At 42.6% G+C, this 21,756-nt stretch overlaps 1 protein-coding gene and 1 non-coding gene across 45 annotated transcripts in view; one reads left to right on the forward strand and one right to left on the reverse strand.

The window, feature by feature from the left end:
* The window catches only part of SRRM1 (serine and arginine repetitive matrix 1), a 29,034-nt gene extending 20,182 nt beyond the window's left edge, over positions 1-8,852 (forward strand). For 28 of the 44 annotated variants that reach the window (XM_078330741.1, XM_078330743.1, XM_078330745.1 and 25 more), the window contains 6 exons: positions 215-256; positions 2,847-2,957; positions 4,763-5,227; positions 5,742-5,937; positions 7,303-7,512; positions 7,786-8,852. In XM_078330741.1, the coding sequence (XP_078186867.1) occupies positions 215-256; positions 2,847-2,957; positions 4,763-5,227; positions 5,742-5,937; positions 7,303-7,512; positions 7,786-7,890 (1,129 nt within the window). In that variant the 3' untranslated portion in view covers positions 7,891-8,852. The remainder of the gene's footprint in view (positions 1-214; positions 257-2,846; positions 2,958-4,762; positions 5,228-5,741; positions 5,938-7,302; positions 7,513-7,785) is intronic. The other 16 variants (XM_078330749.1, XM_078330751.1, XM_078330754.1 and 13 more) reach the window with 1 other exon arrangement.
* Positions 3,006-3,108, reverse strand: LOC118143526 (small nucleolar RNA U13). Its single transcript, XR_004727727.2, has one exon. It is a non-coding gene; the product is annotated as a small nucleolar RNA U13 (small nucleolar RNA).
* Positions 8,853-21,756: the final 12,904 nt, after the last annotated feature.

Here is a 21,756-nt window from a genome sequence, read left to right on the forward strand (position 1 = left end):
CTTTGTTGGGTGGTTATTTAATTAGAACTGGTAAATTTTAAACCACTGTGCCATGTATGTGTGCATGATTAGAAGAATAAACCAAACAGTTACAGCAGTAACTCCTTAACATCTTTGAATATTTTAAATATCTGCATTAATGATATTTAATCCACCCAAGTAAATAATTGAGTGAATAGAATTCTTGACATTTGTTTTTCTCCACTGCTCTCAGGATGCAGATGGGAAAGCGATGGCAATCGCCAGTGACTAAAAGGTTGGTTAGACACTACTTTGTAAATTAGGGTTACATGTCAAAAGTTTTAGTAACTTAATTTTCTATTTAGGTGACCTCGCCTCATTCTTAAATGTATGGTAGCTGTGGCTATGGCTGTCCAGTTCCTAAGTTGTTTTGGTTTGAGTATTTTTTTAAAACACATTAGATTAGTGATAGGATTATACATGAGCTATTTGTTTTAGACCCTTATTTGAACTTAGATTTTTAATACCTGGTTATACTGTTTTGTGATAATTTGCACCACCATACATCAAGTGGCACACAGATTTTAACAGTATCTGTATACTCTTCAAGAGATAGGATTAATTGCTCCTTAGATTTGTGGGTGTATTTGTTATGACATTAGGGAGGGCAGGAAAAACTAGGGAGAAACTTTAGAAGTATTAAAAATGATTGGAAGACTTTGGCCCTGTTCAGTCTTTCTAGTAGTAGAAAGGTGGGTTGCATATCTTTATTGAAACTTTTGATTATTAGTGTCAGGGTGACCATGAAAATGTAAAATTTTAGAGCCAAACCCTAATTCAGGCCTTAATCTCATAAGTGAGAAGACAGAGGCCCTGATGTGGCAGTTTCTTAGGGTCACAAAGTGACAAAGTCAAATATTAGACCTATGCCTTCGACATTACACTAGTCTGTCTTAACCAGCTTTCTGCTTTTGGGGGCCTTAGCTGCTACTGAATTTTGAAGTATTTATCCTTGCAGAAGCTATCCCACTGTCCTTTTTGTAGCTTAATTTTTGAAGCTGTGTTCTTTTAGGTAATCTAATCAGTGAGAGTATTTTCTTGGAAAGGAACCAGTAAGCAGTGATTTTGGTGGAGCAAAGCACAGGGTATTTACACTGTGGAGAAAACTTCTGCTTGATACTGAAAGATAAAAACCTAAAAAAGATCAGTTTGGATACTAAAGCATTCTTTTCCCAACTGTAATTACCTCTGGCTTTTGTGAAGTTGCTAGCACAGCAACTAAACAATTGCTTTTCGGAGTTAGATTAGCGGTGCAATGTATTCTCTTTGATCTCCCCTCCCCACCAAATTATGGAACTACTTTCTGTTCTGGAAAGAGATTTCTCACTGCAGTAAAATCAACACTGATGCTTATTGCTCCAGGAAATTTTTGTGTTGTTTCTCATCATTTTTAAACAATATTTTAGGCCAGGCACGGTGGCTCACACCTATAATCCCAGCACTTTGGGAGGCTGAGGTGGGTGGATTACGAGGTCAAGAGATCAAGACCATCCTGGTCAACAAGGTGAAACCCCATCTCTACTAAAAATACAAAAATCAGCTGGGCATGGTGGCGCGCGCCTGTAGTCCCAGCTACTCAGGAGGCTGAGGCAGGAGAATTGCCTGAACCCAGGAGGCAGAGGTTGCAGTGAGCCGAGATTGCGCCAATGCACTCCAGCCTGGGTAACGAGTGAAACTCCGTCTCAAAATATATATATATAATTATATACTGGCAGCTTCAAGTTTAATGCTATTAGAAATTGCCATCAGGTTCCTAGGATTTAGAGATGGAGGAAGGATTATTTGGAATTATGCTACAGTATCATATTTTAGAAGGAGAGAGAGCGAGCCTGGTTTCAGATATTTTATATGTAAAGTGTTCAGTGTGAAGCCTTAGTCCTCAAAAAACATAAGCAAATTTAAGTTGAAAAATTTGGTAATGAATTTTAGGATTTTGTCTGTTCGGTTAACATAGCTTTCCTTAGTTTCAAAGGGGAACCAAGACAAAACATAATTTCAGATTCATAGGAAACATGAGTCCTGTCCTGGGCAAAAGAAATAAGAGCGTGGAGCAGAGACATCCAGATTAGGGTCTTAAGCCACTTGAGACTTAGCATTTTTGAATTTCTATATATTAGAGTCTCTAAAGCAGTTGATTCCTAACAAAGAATCAGAATCACCTGGAGAGCCTTTCCAAAAAACACCTGACTGGACCTTAGCCCAGACCTGGTAGACATAAATCTCACATAAGCTTCCCAGGTGGTTCTAACGTGTATCCCAAATAAAAAGCAGTGCTCTGATGCGGTGTTGCCAAACTGTTTTCACTCTGTGTCATGTCAAGAATGTTTTACATTATGATCCAGAGTAAAACGAAAATTTCACAAAATGGTATTTACCTTTGTCACAAGTAAAACACTCTGGTTTTATTGTTGATTTTTTTTTTTTTTTTTTTTTTTTTTTTAAAGGAAGGACGGGAGGTGGGAGGGAGGGAGGGGGAAAAGGAAGGGGATATTATTAAGTTTTTAAATGCTGCCACCCAGGGTCTTGAAATGATCTTGACTTATACTTTGAAAAATAGTGTTCTGAAACTTAGTAACCATTGCTGCCCTTGGGGTTAATGATAATTGAAACCATGTCTTCTGGATCACTTAACTATAGATGCAGCTGACTCAAAATTAACTATAGGCCTGTAATCCCAGCTACTCAGGAGACTAAGTCAGAGAATCACTTGAACCCAGGAGGGGGAGGTTGCAGTGAGCCAAGTTTGTGCCATTGCACTCCAGCCTGGGCAACAGCGCAAGACTTCATTTCAAAAAAAAAATTAACTATAATTCTTCTTGGTTTAGTGGTAGACGGAGGAGAAGTCCAACCCCACCACCCACCAGAAGGCGACGGTCTCCTTCGCCCGCCCCTCCTCCTCGACGGCGCAGGTCTCCCACACCACCGCCACGACGAAGGTACTTTGCCAAATATGCTAACTGGAGCATCTCCCAGCCCTCCACACACATAAGATGAGTAATGGTGCCCACTTCATAACAGGGTTGGAGAGAGGCACATCTCGTGTGTGTGTGAAAACCCAATCACCATGCTTATGAACTACAGAAGGATCTCTGAATTTTTCTGATTATTACATCTTACTAGAGTTAGTGGACTAGCGTGGTTCAGCCAGTCGTAAAAGATCAAATATTATTCCATTTTTATGAAGAGTCTAGAACACACAAATCTATAGAGATAGAAAATAGATTAGGATGGGGTGGACATGGGGTGGTAATGGCTGCAGAACTATATGAATATACTAAAACCATTTAATTGTACATTTTAAATGGGCAAACAGGTAGATTTTGTAGCATTTTCTGGATACCTCTATAGTATGCTTAACAATTATGCCAAACCTCAGTCTAATTATTAGGAAATATCAGACAAACCCAAATTGAAAGTCATTCTGCAGAATACCTGACCAGTATTTAAAAGTGTCAGTCATGCAAAACAACGACAGTTACAGATTGGCCAGGAACTAAAGAGATGTAAGGTCCTAGAATAGAAAAGGGACGACATTCTTTGGTAGATGGGGTGGTTTTGCTGTTTTAGTAATACTAAGTAGTTGGGATTACAGGCACCTTCCACTGCACCCAGCCAGTTTTTGTATTTTTAGTGGAGATGAGGTTTCACTATTTTGGTTAGGCTGCTCTCAACTCCTGACCTCAGGTGATCCTCCCGCCTCAGCCTCCCAAAGTTCTGGGATTACAGGTATGAGCCACTGCACTCGGCCTGGCTGCCACTCTTGAATGCCTATTACATGCCTGTAAAGTCTAGGTGCTATATATGCTTTACTAGTCCTCAAAATGACCTTGCTTAATAGTTGTTATTGTTTGCAGTTTTCAGGTGAGAAAATGGGGAGTTCAGAATTACTAAATAATTGCCCAAATATGGTGATGAAACTGTTTCCTACCACATTGCCAAAGTATATGGCCTATTATAAAGCTAACTCTGGGCATGAATTTACTTCGAGCTAAAAGACTGCAAGATCCAAGAGGAAATTAGGCAGTTGGGGCTGAATGTTATAGTCAAGTCTAATTCCTAAGAGCTAAGTTAGCTTTGTATAGGAATTAAGCATTAAAAGGAAGGCCAAGTTGGTCTTTCCTGAAAATGCATTCTGCCTAGCAATAGTAGACTTCTGTTGAAAAGTGGTCTTTTGAGACAGAAAATGGAACAGTCTTTGAGAGGAGGCAGAAGTATCTTTAAGGCTTGTGCAGTGAAGTCAATTATTCATACAGAGTCCAAATGCTAGTTCAGAGAGGATACTGTATAAAATGCTCTTGAAAGCACGGACTTCCTAAGTGACTGTAATAGGGTCCTTCTAATATAGTTACTTGGTTATTATATAATAACTGATGTTCACAGTTAATTCGTTACAGTGCAAGATTCTCTTTACAGAAAAACATTGTTGATTTCATATAGATGTTAAAAGACTTGACAAATTCACCTTTTCCGAAAATTGCAAATTTTTGTTCATCCAAATGTCTTTTTTTTTCCTTTTTGTACTTAGTCCTGCAGACAAAATGCCCTGTGGTGTAGTCAGCTGAGATAAGCAAGTTTTATTGATATTTAACGAAGACTATAAAGATGGCGTGTTCACTTATAAATATATTCCCCATTGCCTAGTGGTAACTACAGTGTAGCCAAAACTACCGATTACTTTTCTCTTCATCCTGTTTCTATATTTTGTTGAGCCTTTCAGCTTAATAATGTCTGTTTTTTCTAGGACTCCTTCTCCACCCCCACGTCGGCGCTCACCTTCTCCTAGAAGATATTCTCCTCCAATACAAAGGAGATACTCTCCTTCTCCACCTCCAAAGAGAAGAACAGCTTCTCCTCCTCCCCCTCCTAAACGAAGAGCATCACCATCTCCACCACCAAAGCATCGGGTCTCCCATTCTCCACCTCCCAAACAAAGAAGCTCCCCAGTCACCAAGAGACGTTCACCTTCATTATCATCCAAGCATAGGAAAGGGTCTTCCCCAAGCCGGTCTACCCGGGAGGCCCGATCACCACAACCAAACAAACGGCATTCGCCCTCACCACGGCCTCGAGCTCCTCAGACCTCCTCAAGTCCTCCACCTGTTCGAAGAGGAACATCCTCATCACCCCAAAGAAGACAGTCCCCATCTCCAAGTACTAGGCCTATTAGGAGAGTCTCCAGGACTCCGGAACCTAAAAAGATAAAAAAGTAAAAATATTTTATGCTTTTTGGTTAGGAATACTTACATAGTATATTTGGAAGCTCCCCCCCCCATATGAAAGGGATAAGTTATGAATATGAGCTTTTAAATCAAATTTCAGTTTCTATTTACAGATCCTATTTCATTTTGGGGATAGTTTCTATGGCATAAGTTAAATGCCATAGGCTTTTACTTGTCTGAGCAGTTACCAATTTGTTTTTGAGGGGTATGCTTCCAAAACTAAACTCGAGTAATACATAGAATATTTCTTGTGTGTGATGTAAGGAGCTGGCATTACTAATTTTACATAAGAAGTATTAAAAGAACGGATAGAGGATTATGGGACTATAACCACCCTCTAGGAAACAGGTGATGTAATTGGACATGTTAGTAGAATCAACCAGCAATCTAAGTGGTATAAAAATATTTGAAATTCTTAACTGGCTGTACAATGTAGTTGGGTTGTTTTCTCATGTGAAGAGATGTCTGTTCTCAATGCTGAATGTTTTCTTTTTTGTCTAGGGCTGCTTCACCAAGCCCACAGTCTATAAGGAGGGTCTCATCCTCCCGATCTGTCTCTGGGTCTCCTGAGCCAGCAGTTAAAAAGCCCCCAGCACCTCCGTCCCCCATCCAGTCTCAGTCACCATCTACAAACTGGTCACCAGCTGTACCGATCAAAAAGGCCAAAAGCCCAACACCAAGCCCGTCACCGCCAAGAGTATGTGTCTACCTTGTTTTGGTTACCCTTTCATAAACATGTATGTGGTCACTTGAAGCAGAGAAAGTATCATTGGGGTATTAAAATATTGGTGTTTAAACCTTTTTTTCCCCCATTTGTGAGTTATAAATCTGATTTGGCCAGGATTCTGTATTGCATAAAATCAGTGGTTAGATGTCCATCTGTTTTTTTGTTTGTTTTTTGAGACAGGATCTCACACTATCACTCAGGCTGGAGTGCAAATCATAGCTCACTGCACTCTAAAACTCCCAGACTCGGCTGGTTGCAGTGGCTCACACCGGTAATCCTAGCACTTCGGAAGGCTGAGGCAGTCAGATCACGAGGTTAGGAGTTCTAGTCTAGCCTGGCCAGCATGGTGAAACCCTGTCTCTACTAAAAGTAAAAATAATAATAACCGGGTGGGGTGGCGCATGCCTATAGTCCCATCTACTCAGGAGGCTGAGGCAGGAGAATTGCTTAAACATGGTAGGCAGAGGTTGCAGTGAGCCGAGATTGTGCCACTGCACTCTAGCCTGGGGGGCGAACAAGATTCCATCTCAAAAGAAAAGAAAACTCCTGGACTCAGGTGATTGCTTCACCCTAGCTTCCCAAGTAGCTAGGATTACAGGCACATGCCACTACACTTGGCTGACTTTTTGTTTTTAACTTTTTGTAGAGGCAGGGTCTTCTGTTGACCAGGCTGATCTTGAACTCCTGGCTTCCAGTGATCCTCCTCCTGTGGCCTCAGATGTTCATCTTTAATTGGGTTGACTGAATAGTTGTGCAAGCTACCTGGATTGTGAGGAATTTTCAGTAATTGCTTAGAAATGTGAAGTTGAAATATAGATTAAATTATTATAGCGGAGCCTACTTTTTTGCATAAATTTGGTATGTGTGTCATGAAGAAGAAACGGTTGTCCCTGCTCTAAAGATAGGAGAGCTCAGATGCTATCTAGAGACATGGGATTCATACAGGCTTGTTTAGCCTGATGGCTGGTACCATTTATTAAAAGACTGCTATATATTATTATGGGTGAGTTACAGATATTCCAATTTAATTCTCACAAGAGCTTTATCAGGTGGGGATTATTACACTTATTTTAAGTAAAAAGGTCTCAGAAAAATTCAACAATATTTCTGAGGTCAAATAGTTCAGGAACTGGAATTCAGCTGGAGATAGCCCCTGACTTTGAATACTTTTCTTGGTGATAATTGCTCTTGGGCCTTCCCTACTCACACCCTCCAAAGCCTTTCAGAAATTTTGACTTGTCCATTGGGGATTTGAGTAAATAAAATGTTCTGTTGGACAGAATATTAATCAGATTGATGGTAAATGCCGGGTGGTTTTGTTTGTCTTTTCCCTAGAATTCGGATCAAGAAGGAGGTGGAAAGAAAAAGAAGAAAAAGAAGGACAAGAAACACAAAAAGGATAAGAAGCACAAGAAGCACAAAAAACACAAGAAGGAAAAGGCTGTGGCTGCAGCTGCTGCGGCTGCTCTAACCCCTGCAGCCATTACAACTGCCACAACCACATTAGCACAGGAAGAACCAGTGGCGGTGCCAGAGCCGAAGAAGGTATTTATGAACTCTGTATATGGCGTCTTGCGGTATACATACAGGTAGCAGAGTCATTCTGTTTTGAGAAGTAGCAACATTGTTTTTTCCATTAATTGGCTACTCAGAGATAAAATTCACATACCATACAGTTCACCCATTTAAAGTGTGTAGTTCCCTGGGTTTTAGTATATTCACTCATGTAACCATCCCCACACTTTGATTCTGCCCTTGACTCAGCTCTTCCTACCAGGGTCTCAACACTTGTTAACCCTGTAAATTCTCTTTTTTTAGGAGACTGAAAGTGAAGCTGAAGATAACCTTGATGACTTAGAAAAGCACCTGCGTGAAAAGGCCCTGAGATCAATGAGGAAGGCCCAAGTGTCCCCACAGTCTTAGGTGGAAATGTTTGTTATGATGTAAATTTTATTTGGTTTGTACGCAGTTCAATTTCAAAATTGCTAAAAATGTGTTTGAGCTTTAGACTATAACATTTGTTGTAATAATTGCTAGGTTGAAGTTCACCATGTAAAAAAAAAGGGCATGGATTTACATTGCAAAAGGTGTCCACGGTGTATTAGTGACATTCTTTCATTGACAGCTGACATAATTCATTTAGAGTTAAACATTTTAAGCCAAAAAAAATTCCCTTTTTAAAAAAGGGGGTTTAAATACTGTTGGCATTTTTATGGTTCCTTTAAATGCCCTGGCTATTCCCAGAGGGGTTTTTTGTTTATTTTTTGTTTTTGGTTTTTTTGTTTTTCTTTTTCTTTACATTTTTATCATTTGAGTCTTAGCACCCATTTAAGTTATGCTTCTGACCTTGTATGGTCTGTAAGCTTGCCCAGAAATAAGACCACTCTTTTGAACTACCACAAAAGTATAAATGAATATTTTAATGCCACAATCTTTCCTGTTGCCTGTGGAGTCTCTGCTGAAATGAATCAGGATTCGAGCTCTAGGATGGGATAGAAAATGAAAGCATGTTGTTTGCCAGGACACTGTGGGTTTATATTGATGTGTAACAAGTTGATTTGGAACACTGGACTCATTCTATTCTGGTTTTGTTTTTTTTTGTTTTGGTTTTTCTTTTGTAAAGGCAATGAGCTAGTCCCAGGAAGGATCCTTCAGTTACATAAAATTTTGTTTAATGAAATGTCATGGCTCTGTTCATATTTTTGTCTTGTTCTTCCAGTTGGTATAGACAACTTTCAGAACTCTTGTATTTGGAAGGCTGGAAGGGCCCAGACTTTGGATTAGTGTCTTGGTTTCACTGTTTTTGTTGTGATTTTTTTTTTTTTTTTTTTAACTAAAGCTATATAAAGCTTGTGGATTAAACAATAAATTTCTAAATTTAAAAATTTTGCCACTCACTTTTACTTACTTAGTAGTGCCCGTATAAACCTTTTAGTGTGTTGGGAGTTGGGCAAGGGAAAGAAAAGGTGATGAAATTAAGGTTTTACTATCTTTGAACAACTACTGTATTGAGCGCTATGAAGGGAAAGTCTCAGCATGTGAATAGAACATTTAAAAATACCAGTGGGACAAGTCCACCAGGCAAGAGGAAAAGCATTGCATTCAAACAGTGCCTGTGAACTCCCAGAGGCAGAAGGAGCCTGGCATGTTACCAAGTGAACGACTGAAACGCCCTCTGTCAGGTGTGTGTATGTGTGTGTGTGCGCCTATCTGTGTGCATGTGCTTAGTATTTGGCTATCTACAGTCGAGTCCGTTACGCATTTAAAATTTTAGAGGAAACTTGGAGTTGTTAACGTAATATGAGGTAAAATAGCAACATTCATATGAAGTTCAGTAGAAACCTAAGCTGAGCAGGTTGATGTGTATAATTTGATTATAAGTTCTGGTAGTTGGGCTGGGCACGGTGATTGACGCCTATAATCTCAGCACTTTGGGAGGCCAAGAGCGGGCATATCACCTGAGGTTAGGAGTTTCCACACCAGCCTGGCCAACATGGTGAAACCCCGTTTATCAGCCCGGCATGGTGGCAGGCACCTATAGTCCCAGCTACTCGGGAAGCTGAGGCAGGAAAATCGCTTGAACCTGGGAGGCAGAGGTTGCAGTGAGCTGAGATCCTGCTTCTGCACTCCAGCCTGGGCCACAGAGCGATACTCTATTTTAAAAAAAAATTTTCTGGCAGTTAAAGCAAAACAAGGAAGAAAATGCCTACAAATTTCAAAGGACATGGACAGTAAATGCACCTTCAACAATGAGGAGCTGTTTTTAACAAGTGGTGTTTAAGGTGATTCGTGACAAGCAAAAAAGCCTGATGGAACTTCTGTAGGGACTGCACTAAGGTCGTGTGGAGGGAAGGACTACACTGTATCCATGGTTGATAATAGTAGTTTACATGTGTGTGCAGTAACTTAATTTTCAAGGGCTTTCCACATGTCTCCTTTTGATTTTACAGTTCTGTGATACAGAAAAAGCATGTAATACTTCTAAGATGGTTGTTGCTGACATTTCCTTTCCAATATGAACAAACCAGTGAATATCACTAGAGTCCAGTTGGCCCTTGAACAACGAGAGGGTTGGAGCACTGACCCCTTGCACAGGCAAAAATTCAAGTTTTTTTGGTTTATTTTTTTACTTCCTAAAAATTTACTGGCCAGGCATGGTGGATCATGCCTATAATTCCAACACTTTGGGAGGCCGAGGCTGAAGGATTGCTTGAGTCCAGGAATTTGAGATCATCCTGGACAACAATAGAGAGACCTCAGAAGTCCTGGGCATGGTGGTGTGTGCCTGTAGTCTCTGCCACCCATGAGGCTGAGTTGAGGCTGTGGTGAACCATGATCACACTACTGCACTCCAGCCTAGGCATCTTTACTTTGAGGCTGAAAAAGAGGAGGGATTGGTCTTGCTATCCCAGTAGTGAGAGAGGTGGGAAAATCTGCTTATAAGTGGACCCATGCAGTGTAAACCTGTGTTCAAGGGTCAGCTCTACTTGTTACCTAGCCAATCATTCAGTCATTCAGTTCATGTGTTTGCTTACTTCATAGGCTTTTATTCCTCCACTTTACAGCTCTTGTTAAGATTAGTCATAGCCTTCATTTGGCCTAATTGAACAATCAGTTCTGAATCCTTATTTTATGAGACCTTTGGAGGATTGGGCTCAGTCATTCACTCCTTTGTTGACTTAACTACACTCTTGTGTTCTTTGAAGCAATAGTAGTCTTCCTCCTATCTCACTGTTCTTTTTTTTTTATTAGTGCATTTTAGTTTTGGGGTAGAACATGCAAGATTGTTGAACATGCAAGATTGTTGCATAGGTACACACATGGCAGCATGATTTGCTGCCTTCCTCCCCTTCACCTATATCTGGTATTTCTCCCCATGCTATCTCTCCCCAACTCCCCACCCCGCTGCTGTCCCTTCCCTATTACCCTGCAACAGACCCCAGTGTGTGATGCTCCCCTCCCTGTGTCCATGTGTTCTCATTGTTCAGCACCCGCCTATGAGTGAGAACATGTGGTGTTTGATTTTCTGTTCTTGTGTCAGTTTGCTGAGAATGGTGGTTTCCAAGTTCATCCATGTCCCTACAAAGGACACAAACTCATCGTTTTTGATGGCTGCATAATATTCCATGGTGTGTATGTGCCACATTTTCCCTGTCCAGTCTATCATCAATGGGCATTTGGGTTGGTTCCAGGTCTTTGCTATTTGGGTTGGTTCCAGGTCAGTGCTGGAATGAACATTTGTGTGCGTGTGTCCTTATAGTAGAACAGCTTATAATCCTTTGGATATATACCCAGTAATGGGATTGCTGGGTCAAATGGAATTTCCATTTCTAGGTCCTTGAGGAATTGCCACACTGTCTTCCACAATGGTGAACTAATTTACGCTCCCACCAACAGTGTAAAAGTGTTCCTATTTCTCCACATCCTTTCCAGCATTTGTTGTCTCCAGATTTTTTAATGATTGCCATTCTAACTGGCATGAGATGGTATCTCAATGTAGTTTTGATTTGCATCTCTCTAATGACCAGTGATCATGAGCATTTTTTCATGTTTGTTGGCCTCATGTATATCTTCTTTTGTAAAGTGTCTGTTCATATCCTTTGCCTACTTTTGAATGGGCTTTTTTTCTTGAAAATCTGTCTGAGTTCTTTGTAAATTCTGGATATCAGCCCTTTGTCAGATGGGTAGACTGCAAAAATTTTTCCCATTCTGTTGGTTGCCAATTCACTCTAATGACTGTTTCTTTTGCTGTGCAGAAACTGTGGAGTTTGATTAGGTCCCATTTGTCTATTTTGGCTTTTGTTGCCAATGCTTTTGGTGTTTTGGTCATGAAGTCCTATGTCCTGAATGGTTTTGCCTTGATTTTCTTCTAGGGTTTTTATGGTGTTAGGTCTTATGTTTAAGTCTTTAATCCATCTGGAGTTAATTTTAGTGTAAGGTGTCAGGAAGGGGTCCAGTTTCTGCTTTCTGCACATGGCTAGCCAGTTTTCACAACACCACTTATTAAACAGGGAATCCTTTCCCCATTGCTTGTTTTTGTCAGGTTTGTCAAAGATCAGATGGTTGTAGATAGTTGTGTTGCCTCCGAAGCCTCTGTTCTGTTATATTGGTCTGTATCTCTGTTTTGGTACCAGTGCCATGATGTTTTGATTACTGTAGCCTTGTAGTGTAGTTTGAAGTCTGGTAGTGTGATGCCTCCCACTTTGTTCTTTTTTCTTAGAATTGACTTGACTATGCGGGCTCTCTTTTGGTTTCATATGAAGTTTAAGGTATTTTTTTCCAGTTCTGTGAAGGTCACTGGTAGCTTGATGGGGATAACGTTGAATCTGTAAATTACTTTGGGCAGTATGGCCATTTTCACGATACTGATTCTTCCTAACCGTGAACATGGAATGTTTCTCCATCTGTTTGTGTCCTCTCTTAATTCGTTGAGCAGTGGTTTGTAGTTCTCCTTGAAGAGGTCCCTTACGTTCCTTGTTAGTTGTATTCCTAGGTATTTTATTCTCTTTGTAGCAATAGTGAATGGCAGTTCGTTCTTGATTTGGCTCTTTAAGTCTGTTATTGGTGTATAGGAATGCTGTGATTTTTGCACATTGATTTTATATCCTGAGACTTTGCTGAAGTTGCTTATCAGTTTTAGGAGGTTTTGGGCTGAAACGATGGGGTGTTCTAGATATACTATCATGTTGTCTGCAAATAGAGACAATTTCACTTCCTCCTTTCCTATTTGAATACCCTTTATTTCTTTTTCTTGCCTGATTGCTCTGGCTTCTCACTATTCTTTTGTCTCGAGTAGATCCTCTTAAACATGAAGTGACTTAGTTTGCCTTTCTTTGTCCTTGGTAGCCTTCCCTACACTTATACCCTTGATTTTAGTCCCTTGATTTTAAGTTTCATTTTTACGCTTGTGTTGTTTAATCTCCAGTTTAAACTTCTCCCTGAGCTAGGCTCCTGTTCAGCTACCTGCTTGATGATACTATTTATTTTTATTTATTTATATGAGACAGAGCCTCTTTTTATAACCCAGGCTGCTCACTGTTACCTCTGCCTCCCAGGTTTAATTTATCCTGCCTCAACCTCCCGAGTAGCTGGAACTTTCGGAACCTGCCACCATGCCCAGTTTTTTTTTGTTTGTTTGTTTGAGACAGTCTCAGTCTGTCACCCAGGCTAGAGTGCAAGTGGCAGAATCTTGGCTCACTGCAACTTCCACCTCCTGGGTATTTCTCCCACCTCAGCCTCCCAAGTAGCTGGGATTACAGCTGATTAATTTTTAAATATTAATTTTAATTAATTTTAAAAGTATTTTTAGTAGAGATGGGGTTTCACCAAGTTGGCCAGGCTGCTCTTGAACTCCTGACCTCAGATGATCTGCCCACCTCGGCCTCCCAAAGTGCTGGGATTACAGGTGTGAGCCACCACGGCCAGCTGCTAACTTTTTATTTTTAATAGAGATGGGGTTTCATCATGTTCCCCAGGCTGGTCTCGAACGCCTGCCCTCAAGTGCTCCACCTGCTTAGGACTCCCAAATTGCTAGGATTACAGGCATGAGGCTCAGTTCGTTTCAGTACGTGTCACATTTATTCAAAATTGAAGAGTCATTGTAATCAGTGGCCATACTGTCCACTCCCCAATACTCTTGCATGTAGATACCATTCTGTTGCCTACAGCCCAAGTCAGGTCACAGGTCTGCTAAACATCCTCAGATAGCTCTCTGAATAAAATGCAAATTTCTTACTATGGCCTGCAAAGCCTAATAGCATTGGGCCAAATGTGCTTTGGCAACTTCATTGCCGCTCAGCAGTCTACTCAAGCCATGCTGGTCACACTGTCTTCCTTAAATCCAAAAAGCTGACTTCTTTCAGAGATTTTGTACCATGCCCACTGTTCCTTTATCCCAGAAGGCATTCCTGGTCATATTGCTTGTTTCTTTACTTGATTTGCCTCAGACACTTCCCTGAGTCCTTCTCCTTTGATTTCTTGATTTCATGGATGGCAACTATTGTTACCTAAAACGATGTACTTTTGGCTGGGCATGGTGGCTTCTGCCTGTAATCCCAACACTTGGGAGGTGGAAGCAGGTGGATCACGAGGCCAGGAATTCTAGACCAGCCTGGCCAAGATGGTGAAACCCCGTCTCTACTAAAAATATCCAAAAAAACTAGCCAGGCGTGGTGCGGGCACCTACAATCCCAGCTACTCAGGAGGCTGAGGCAGGGGAATTGCTTGGAGGCAGAGGTTATAGTGAGCCAAGATTGAGCCACTACATTCCAGCCTGGGCAAGAGAGCAAGACTCCATCTCAAAAAAAAAGTGGGGGGGAATGTAGTTTTGCTCACTAGGAAGTTGGTCTTATTCATGGCTGTGTCCCCAGTGGTGTATAGCAAAAGCACAAATATTTGATGGATGAATACATTTGTCATTGCTTCCATACTGGCCAGACACTACTAGGGTTTGAGGTAAAATGAAGAGGCCAGATGCAGTGGCTCAAGCCTGTAATCCCAGCACTTCAGGAAGGCCAACGTGGGGGGATTGCTTGAGCTCAGGAGTTTGAGACCAGCCTGGGCAATATAGGGTGATCCCTATCTGTACAAAAAGCCTAAAAATTAGCTGGGAATGGTGGCATTTGCCTCTAGTTCCAGCTACTCCAGAGGCTGAGGAGGGAGGAGGATCGCTTGAACCTGTGAGGTCAAGGCTGCAGTGAGCAGTGACTGCCATTTCACTCCCAAACAAAAGATGATCGTTGGCCTTAAAGAGCATTCACCTACTGGGTATGCAGACATGCAAAGAATTTGCAGAGTATACATTGAGTCTGGTAGACCAGGATTTCTACCATAGCTTCTACTGTATGGTCTTGGGCAAGTTACTTGACCTTGAAGTCGTGCCATTTCCTCTTCAATGGAAATGATTGAATCTACCTCAGAGTTTTTGAAGATTTAAATGTGTTGGTTAATACATGTAAAGCAATAGTACCACAAAGACAGCTTCCCGTTCTGACATGACATAACCATTCTGGTAATTATGGCAAAGTTTAATTTAGTTGACTAAAAAGGATTTTAGATCAGCCCCATTTAAGACAATTTTTTTCTCTCATTTAAAAAAAATTTAACTTGTCTACCATAAAATTCACCATTTTAAAATGTACAACTCACTGGGCGTGGTGGCTCACGCGTATAATCCCAGCACTGTGGGAGGGCGAGGCGGGCGGATCACCTGAGGTTGAGAGTTTGAGACCGGCCTGACCAACATGGATAAACCCTGTCTCTACTAAAAATACAAAATTAGTTGAGCATGGTAGTGCATGCCTGTAATCGCAGCTACTTGAGAGGGTGAGGCAGGAGAATCGCTTGAACCCAGGAGGCGGAGGTTGCAGTGAGCCAAGATCATGCCATTGCACTCCAGTCTGGACAACAAGAGTGAAACTCCGTCTCAAAAAAAAAAAAAAGTGCAGTTCCTAAAAACATGAAACATACAGTTATCTCACGACCTTGCAATTCCACTCCTAGGCACATATATCCAACAGCATCAGCATATGCCTACACAGAAACCTGTATGCAAATATTCATAGCGGCTTTATCCTACTAGCCAGAAGGTGGAAATAGCCCAAGTATCCAACTGAGTGGATAAACAAAACATGGTATATTCAAACAAGGGAATACTATCCAACTGTAAAAGGAAATCCTCACGCCTGTAATGCCAGCACTTTGGGAGCTGAAGAGAGTGGATAATGAGGTCAGGAGTTCGAGACCAGCCTGGCCAAAATACCAAAACCTCGTCTCTACTGAAAATACAAAAACTTACCCGGGCATGGTGGTACACACCTATAATCCCAGCAACTTGGGAGGCTGAAGCAGGAGAATCGCTTGAACCCAGGAGGCACAAGTTGCAGTGAGCCAAGATCACACCACTGCACTCCAGACTGGGCAACAATGCAAGACTCCATCTCAAAAAGAAAAAAAAAAAATGGAAGTGGCTGGGCAGAGTGGCTCACGCCTGTAATCTCAGTGTTACCGGAAAAGGGTCCTGATCCATACCACAAGAGAGAATTCAAGGTGAGTTAGCTGAGATGATAGGGACGCACCACCACGCCTGGCTAATTTTTGCATTTTTTTAAGTACAGATAGGGTTTCACTGTGTTGCTGAGACTGGTCTTGAACTACTGGGCTCAAGTGATCCACCTGCTTTAGCGTCTCAAAATGCTGGTATCAGAGGTGTTCCAACCAGAGCAACTCCATCTTGAATAGGGCCCAGGTAAAATAAGGCTGAGACCTACTGGGCTGCATTTCCGGGAGGTTTGGCATTCTTAATCCTAGGATGAGACAGGAGGTCAGTGCAAGATACAGGTCGTAAAGACCTTGCTGATACAACAGGCTGTGGATGCCGGGTGCAGTGGCTCAAGCCTGTAATCCCAGCACTTTGGGAGGCCAAGGCAGGTGGATCATGAGGTCAAGAGATCGTGACCATCCTGGTCAACATGGTGAAACCCCGTCTCTACTAAAAATACAAAAAATTAGCTGGGCATGGTGGCGTGTGCCTGTAATCCCAGGTACTCAGGAGGCTGAGGCAGGAGAATTGCCTGAACCCAGGAGGCGGAGGTTGCGGTGAGCCGACATTGCACCATTGTACTCCAGCCTGGGTAACAAGAGCGAAACTCCGTCTCAAAAAAAAAAAAAATACAGGCTGTGGTAAAGAAGCCAACCAAAACCCACCAAAACAAAGATGGTGACGAGTGACCTCTGTTCGTCCTCATTGCTCAAGCAATCCACCTGCTGCAATGTATGAGGATTCCAGGTTCCCCATGTCCTCTTCAACACTTGTCATTATCTGTCATTTTTTATAAACATCCTAGTGGATGTGAAGTGCTGTCTCACCGTGTTGGATTTGCATTTGCCACATGGCTAGTGATGCTGAGCATCTTTTCATATGCTGATATTCCTCAGTGCTATTTTAAGCTGATTTGTAGCTGCATGAACATGTTCTGAAGTGGTGGCTATAGGTTTAGATCCAGCAGGGGTGGGCCTCAGTCTGTAGAGTAGAGCTGATCGGTACTCCCATACCCGTATGTGGAGGTTGGGAATAGGGAACTATGGCCAAACCAAAATGAGTTCCCATTTTATAAATAGGATCAGAAGACTCATGGAGAGTGCAACTTAAGGTAACTGGTAGGCGCGTTTTTTTTTTTTTTTTTTTTTTTTTTAGACAGCGTTTCACTCCTGTTACCCAGGCTGGAGTGCAATGGAGCGATCTTGGCTCACCGCAACCTCTGCCTCCTGGGTTCAAGCGATTCTCCTGCCTCACCCTCTCAAGTAGCTGGGACTACAGGCACATGCCAACATACCAGCTAATTTTTTGTATTTTTAGTAGAGATGGGGTTTCACCTTGTTAGCCAGGATGGTCTCAATCTCCTGATCTCGTGATCCACCCGCCTAGGCCTCCTAAAGTGCTGGGATTACAGGCATGAGCCACCACATCCAGCCTTTTGGTAGGTGCAGTTCTAATTAATACTGTCCCTCCTACCATCTGATAACCCAATGTTTTCCTCAATATACTTGTCCAAGTTCTAGTATTATAACAGTAACATGAGACAGTGAATGTAGGATGGGGCATGGTGGCTCACACCTATAATTCCAGCACTTTGGGAGATCAAGGCAGATGGATCACTTGAGCCCAGGAGTTTGAGATCAGCCTGGGCAACATGATGAAACTCTGTGTCTACAAAATATACAAAAATTATCCGGGCATGGTGGTGTGTGACTGTAGTCCCAGATACTCAGGAGGCTGAGGCAGGAGCATCACTTGAGCCCAGGAGATTGAGACTTGTAGTGAGCCATGTTTGTGCCACTGCACTCCAGCCTGGGCGACAGAACAAGGCCCTGTCTCAAAAAAAAAAAAAGTGAATATAGAAACCACCCAAACATGTGGTTGTTAGGAAAACAATGGGGTTTAGAGTGTAGTATACTATTTCATGAAATCCAAGTTTAGAAGTTAGAAATTGCATGGCATTAATTTGAGAGACAGGTTCTTGCTCTGTTGCTGAGGCTGGAGTGCAGTGGCACAATCATAGCTCACTGTACTTTGAACCTCGAACTCCTGGGTTCAAAGGATTATCCTACCTCAGCCTCCCAAGTAGCTGGGCTCACAGGTGCAGACCACCACTCCTAGCTAATGTCTTGTAGTATTAGTAGAGGCGGGGTCTTGCCATGTTGTCCAGGCTGGTCTCAAACTCCTGAGCTCAAGCAATCCACCCACCTCAGCGTCCCAAAGTGCTGGAATTACAGGCGTGAGCCACCATACCTGGCCTGTCTGGCTAATTTTGTTAAAAATTTGTATAGAGAGCCAGGTGCGGTGGCTTATGCCTGTAATCCTAGCACTTTGGGAGGCCGAGGCGGGTGGATTGCTTGAGGCCAGGAGTTCGAGACCAGCCTGGCCAACATGGTGAAACCCAGTCTCTAGAAAATAAATAAATAAAAATTTTTATATAGAAGGAGTCTCTTTATGTTGCTCAAGCTGATCTTGAACTCCTGGCCTCAAGCAATTCTCCTGCCTTGGCTTCCAAAAGTGATTCACTACATATGTGAGTCATCATACCTTGCAGGCATTTTTTTTTTTTTTTTTGAACAGGGTCTCACTCTTTTGGTCAGGCTGGAGTGCAGTGGCTCAGTCTTGGCTCACTGCAACTTCCACCTCCCAGAACTGAGCAATCCTCCTACATACAGGCATATTTTGAGGCCCCAACTCTGCTTAGTCCTGAAAGATCAACACTTAAGTGTCCCACTCTTTTTATTTGAAAGAGACCCATCTTTGGCTGAGCATGGTGGCTCATGCCTGTAATCCCAGCACTTTGGGAGGCTGAGGTGGGAGGATCACCTGAGGTCAGGAGTTCGAGACCAGCCTGGCCAAAATGGCAAAAACCCATCTGTACTAAAAATACAAAAATCATCCAGAAGTGGTGATGTGTGCCTATAATCCCAGCTTCTCGGGAGGCTGAGGCAGGAGAATCACTGGAACCCTGAGGGGCAGAGACTGCAGTTAGCCGAGATTGCACCACTGCACTCCAGCCTGGGCAACAGAGCAAGACTCTGTCCCCCCCACCCCGCCCCCCGCAAAAAAGAAAAAGACCCAGCTTAATTCATACCAAACATACCCTTTTGACTTGTAGGGACTCAGTTATTGGTGTGCTCCTAATTTGATGAACTGATAGCGTGAAAGGAAAATAAACCTCAGGACCCCAAAATCACTAAGCCGAAGAGAAAAGTCAAGCTGGGAACTGTATCAGGTAAATCTGCCTCCCATTGTATTTCTAAATGAGATAGCTACAAAGGTAAAAAAAAGCTACATAACTCCCTCACAATTTGCCCACAAGGAAATTCCTTGTGGCCCTCAAGATCTTTACCCTAAAACAATTATGTTGAATTTCACTCGGGTGCAAGAGAGACAGTCATCCCACTGCCCACATGAGACAAATGCATATTTGATCCCTTTCTCTGCCCTTTTTTTTTTTTTTTTTTTTTTGAGACAGGGTCTTCCTCTGTCACTCAGGCTGGAGTGCAGTGGTGCAATCTCAGCTCACCACAACCTCCACTTCTGAGGTTCAAATGATCCTCCCACCTCAGCCTCCCAGGCAGCTGGAATTACAGCATATACCACCATGCCCAGCTATTTTTTTGTATTTTTAGTAGAGATGGGGTTTCATCATATTGCCTATGCTGGTCTTGAACTCCTGGACTCAAGTGATCCTCCAGCCTTGGGCTCCCAAAGTACTGGGATTATAGGTATGAGCCATGGCACCCAGCCCCTGTGCCCTATTTTTCATTCTTGGCTCTACATTCACTGAGCCAAACTAAAGCATAGGTGACCTGTCACATGTAAATTGTGTATTTAGTGAAAGGCTGATCAAAGACTCAAAAGAATGCAACTGTTTTATCTCTTATGTCCCTGTCACCTGGGACCTCCATTTGCACTCCACTTCGAGTGGTCCTGTCTTTCCAGACCAAACCAACGTACATCTTACATATATTGATTGATGTCTCATGGCCCTCTAAAATGCATAGAAGCAAGCTATATGCATGCCATTTTGGGCACATGTCATCAGGACCTCCTGGGGCTGTCATGGTCACATCCTTAACCTTGGCAAAATAAACTTTTATAAATTGATTAGGCAGGGCAAGGTGGCTCACGCCTGTAATCCCAGCACTTTGGGAGGCTGAGGCAGGTGGACTACCTGAGGTGGGGAGTTCAAGACCAGCCTGACCAACATGGAGAAACCCCTGTCTCTACTAAAAATATAAAATTGGCCAGGCATGGTGGCACATGCCTGTAATCCCAACTACTCAGGAGGCTGAGGCAAGAGAATGGCTTGAACCAGGGAGGTGGAGGTTGCAGTGAGCCAAGATCGCGCCATTGCACTCCAGCCTGGGCAACAAAAGCGAAACTCAGTCTCAAAAAAATAAATAAATTGATTGAGACCTGTCTCAGATACTTTGGGTTCACAGTAGGGTCAGAAATACAGGTCTTTCCAAAGCTCTTGGCAAAAACATTCGACATTTGTCCATACGTAGGTTGGCAGGCTTTCATAATTATAAGAATGTCAAGCTTGAATAACGAGATTCAAAAAAATAGGATTACATAGCCCAGAGCTTGAGGTTTGCTACCCAAAAGCATAGATTCAGGTCATCCTGAATATACCCTCTAATTAGCAGCAGTTACAAATGGGTCATTTTAAGGAAAAAAAGAGGCAGTTCCAAAAGTGTTTACCAAGAATTTATCACATTAATCACATAAGCTCAGTTGGGCATGGTAGCTCATGCCTGTATCCCAGCACTTTGGGAGGCCATGGCAAGATCACCTGAGATCAGAAGTTTGAGACCAGACTGATCAACATGGCAAAACCCTATATCTACTAAAAACGAAAAAATTAGCTGGATGCAGTGGCACACACCTGTAATCCCAGCTACTCAAGAGGCCGAGGCAGGAGAATTGCTTGAACCTGGCAGGCAGAGGTTGCAGTGAGCCAAGATCGCGCCACTGGACTCCAACCTGGGCGACAGAGCAAGACTCTGTCTCAAAAAAACATGAGAAAAATAGGAACCAGGCGGCCGGGAGTGGTGGCTCACGCCTATAATCCCAGCACTTTGGGAGGCTGAGGTGGGTGGATCACGAGTCAAGAGATCGAGACCATCCTGGTCAACATGGTGAAACCCCATCTCTACTAAAAATACAAAAATTAGCTACTTAGGTGGCTGAGGCAGAAGAATCACTTGAACCCGGGAAGCGGAGGCTGTAGTGAGCTGAGACCACACCACTACACCCCAGCCTGAGCGACAGAGCGAGACTCCAGCAGGAAAAAAAAAAAGATAACATAAGCTTTTGATTGGCCATACATTATTCTTTGTATCACAAATTCCAGGAGCATGAAGACAGTGGGTGAGGCAGCTAGTCAGGAACAAAATACCTTTAAACAGTTGCCCCGGAGCATGGGGTTGTGGGGAAGAGGGATGACTGAAGTCCCATGCTCCTATATCTCTGGGCCTGATAAATGTTGCATGCCTCACATAGCTCAGACCGCCCCGAGCTATGTTTTTTTTTTAATCTAGAGGTTTCTGCCAAGATGCTGACCCTTATATTTCAGGTGTGTCAGAGGGGAGGGGCTGATGGGTGCTGAGTCCCAAGAGTAGCACCTTTTTTGCAGTGGGCTATGGATACCTCTCACCAGACGGAGCAGGAGGAGTGAAGGGAACAACTTGATGGCAGCAGAGTTGTAAACTCCTTAGCTGGAAGATATTTTAAGAAAATGT

The sequence above is a fragment of the Callithrix jacchus genome, chromosome 7, assembly GCF_049354715.1.
Source record: "Callithrix jacchus isolate 240 chromosome 7, calJac240_pri, whole genome shotgun sequence".
Classification (NCBI taxonomy): domain Eukaryota; kingdom Metazoa; phylum Chordata; class Mammalia; order Primates; family Cebidae; genus Callithrix; species Callithrix jacchus.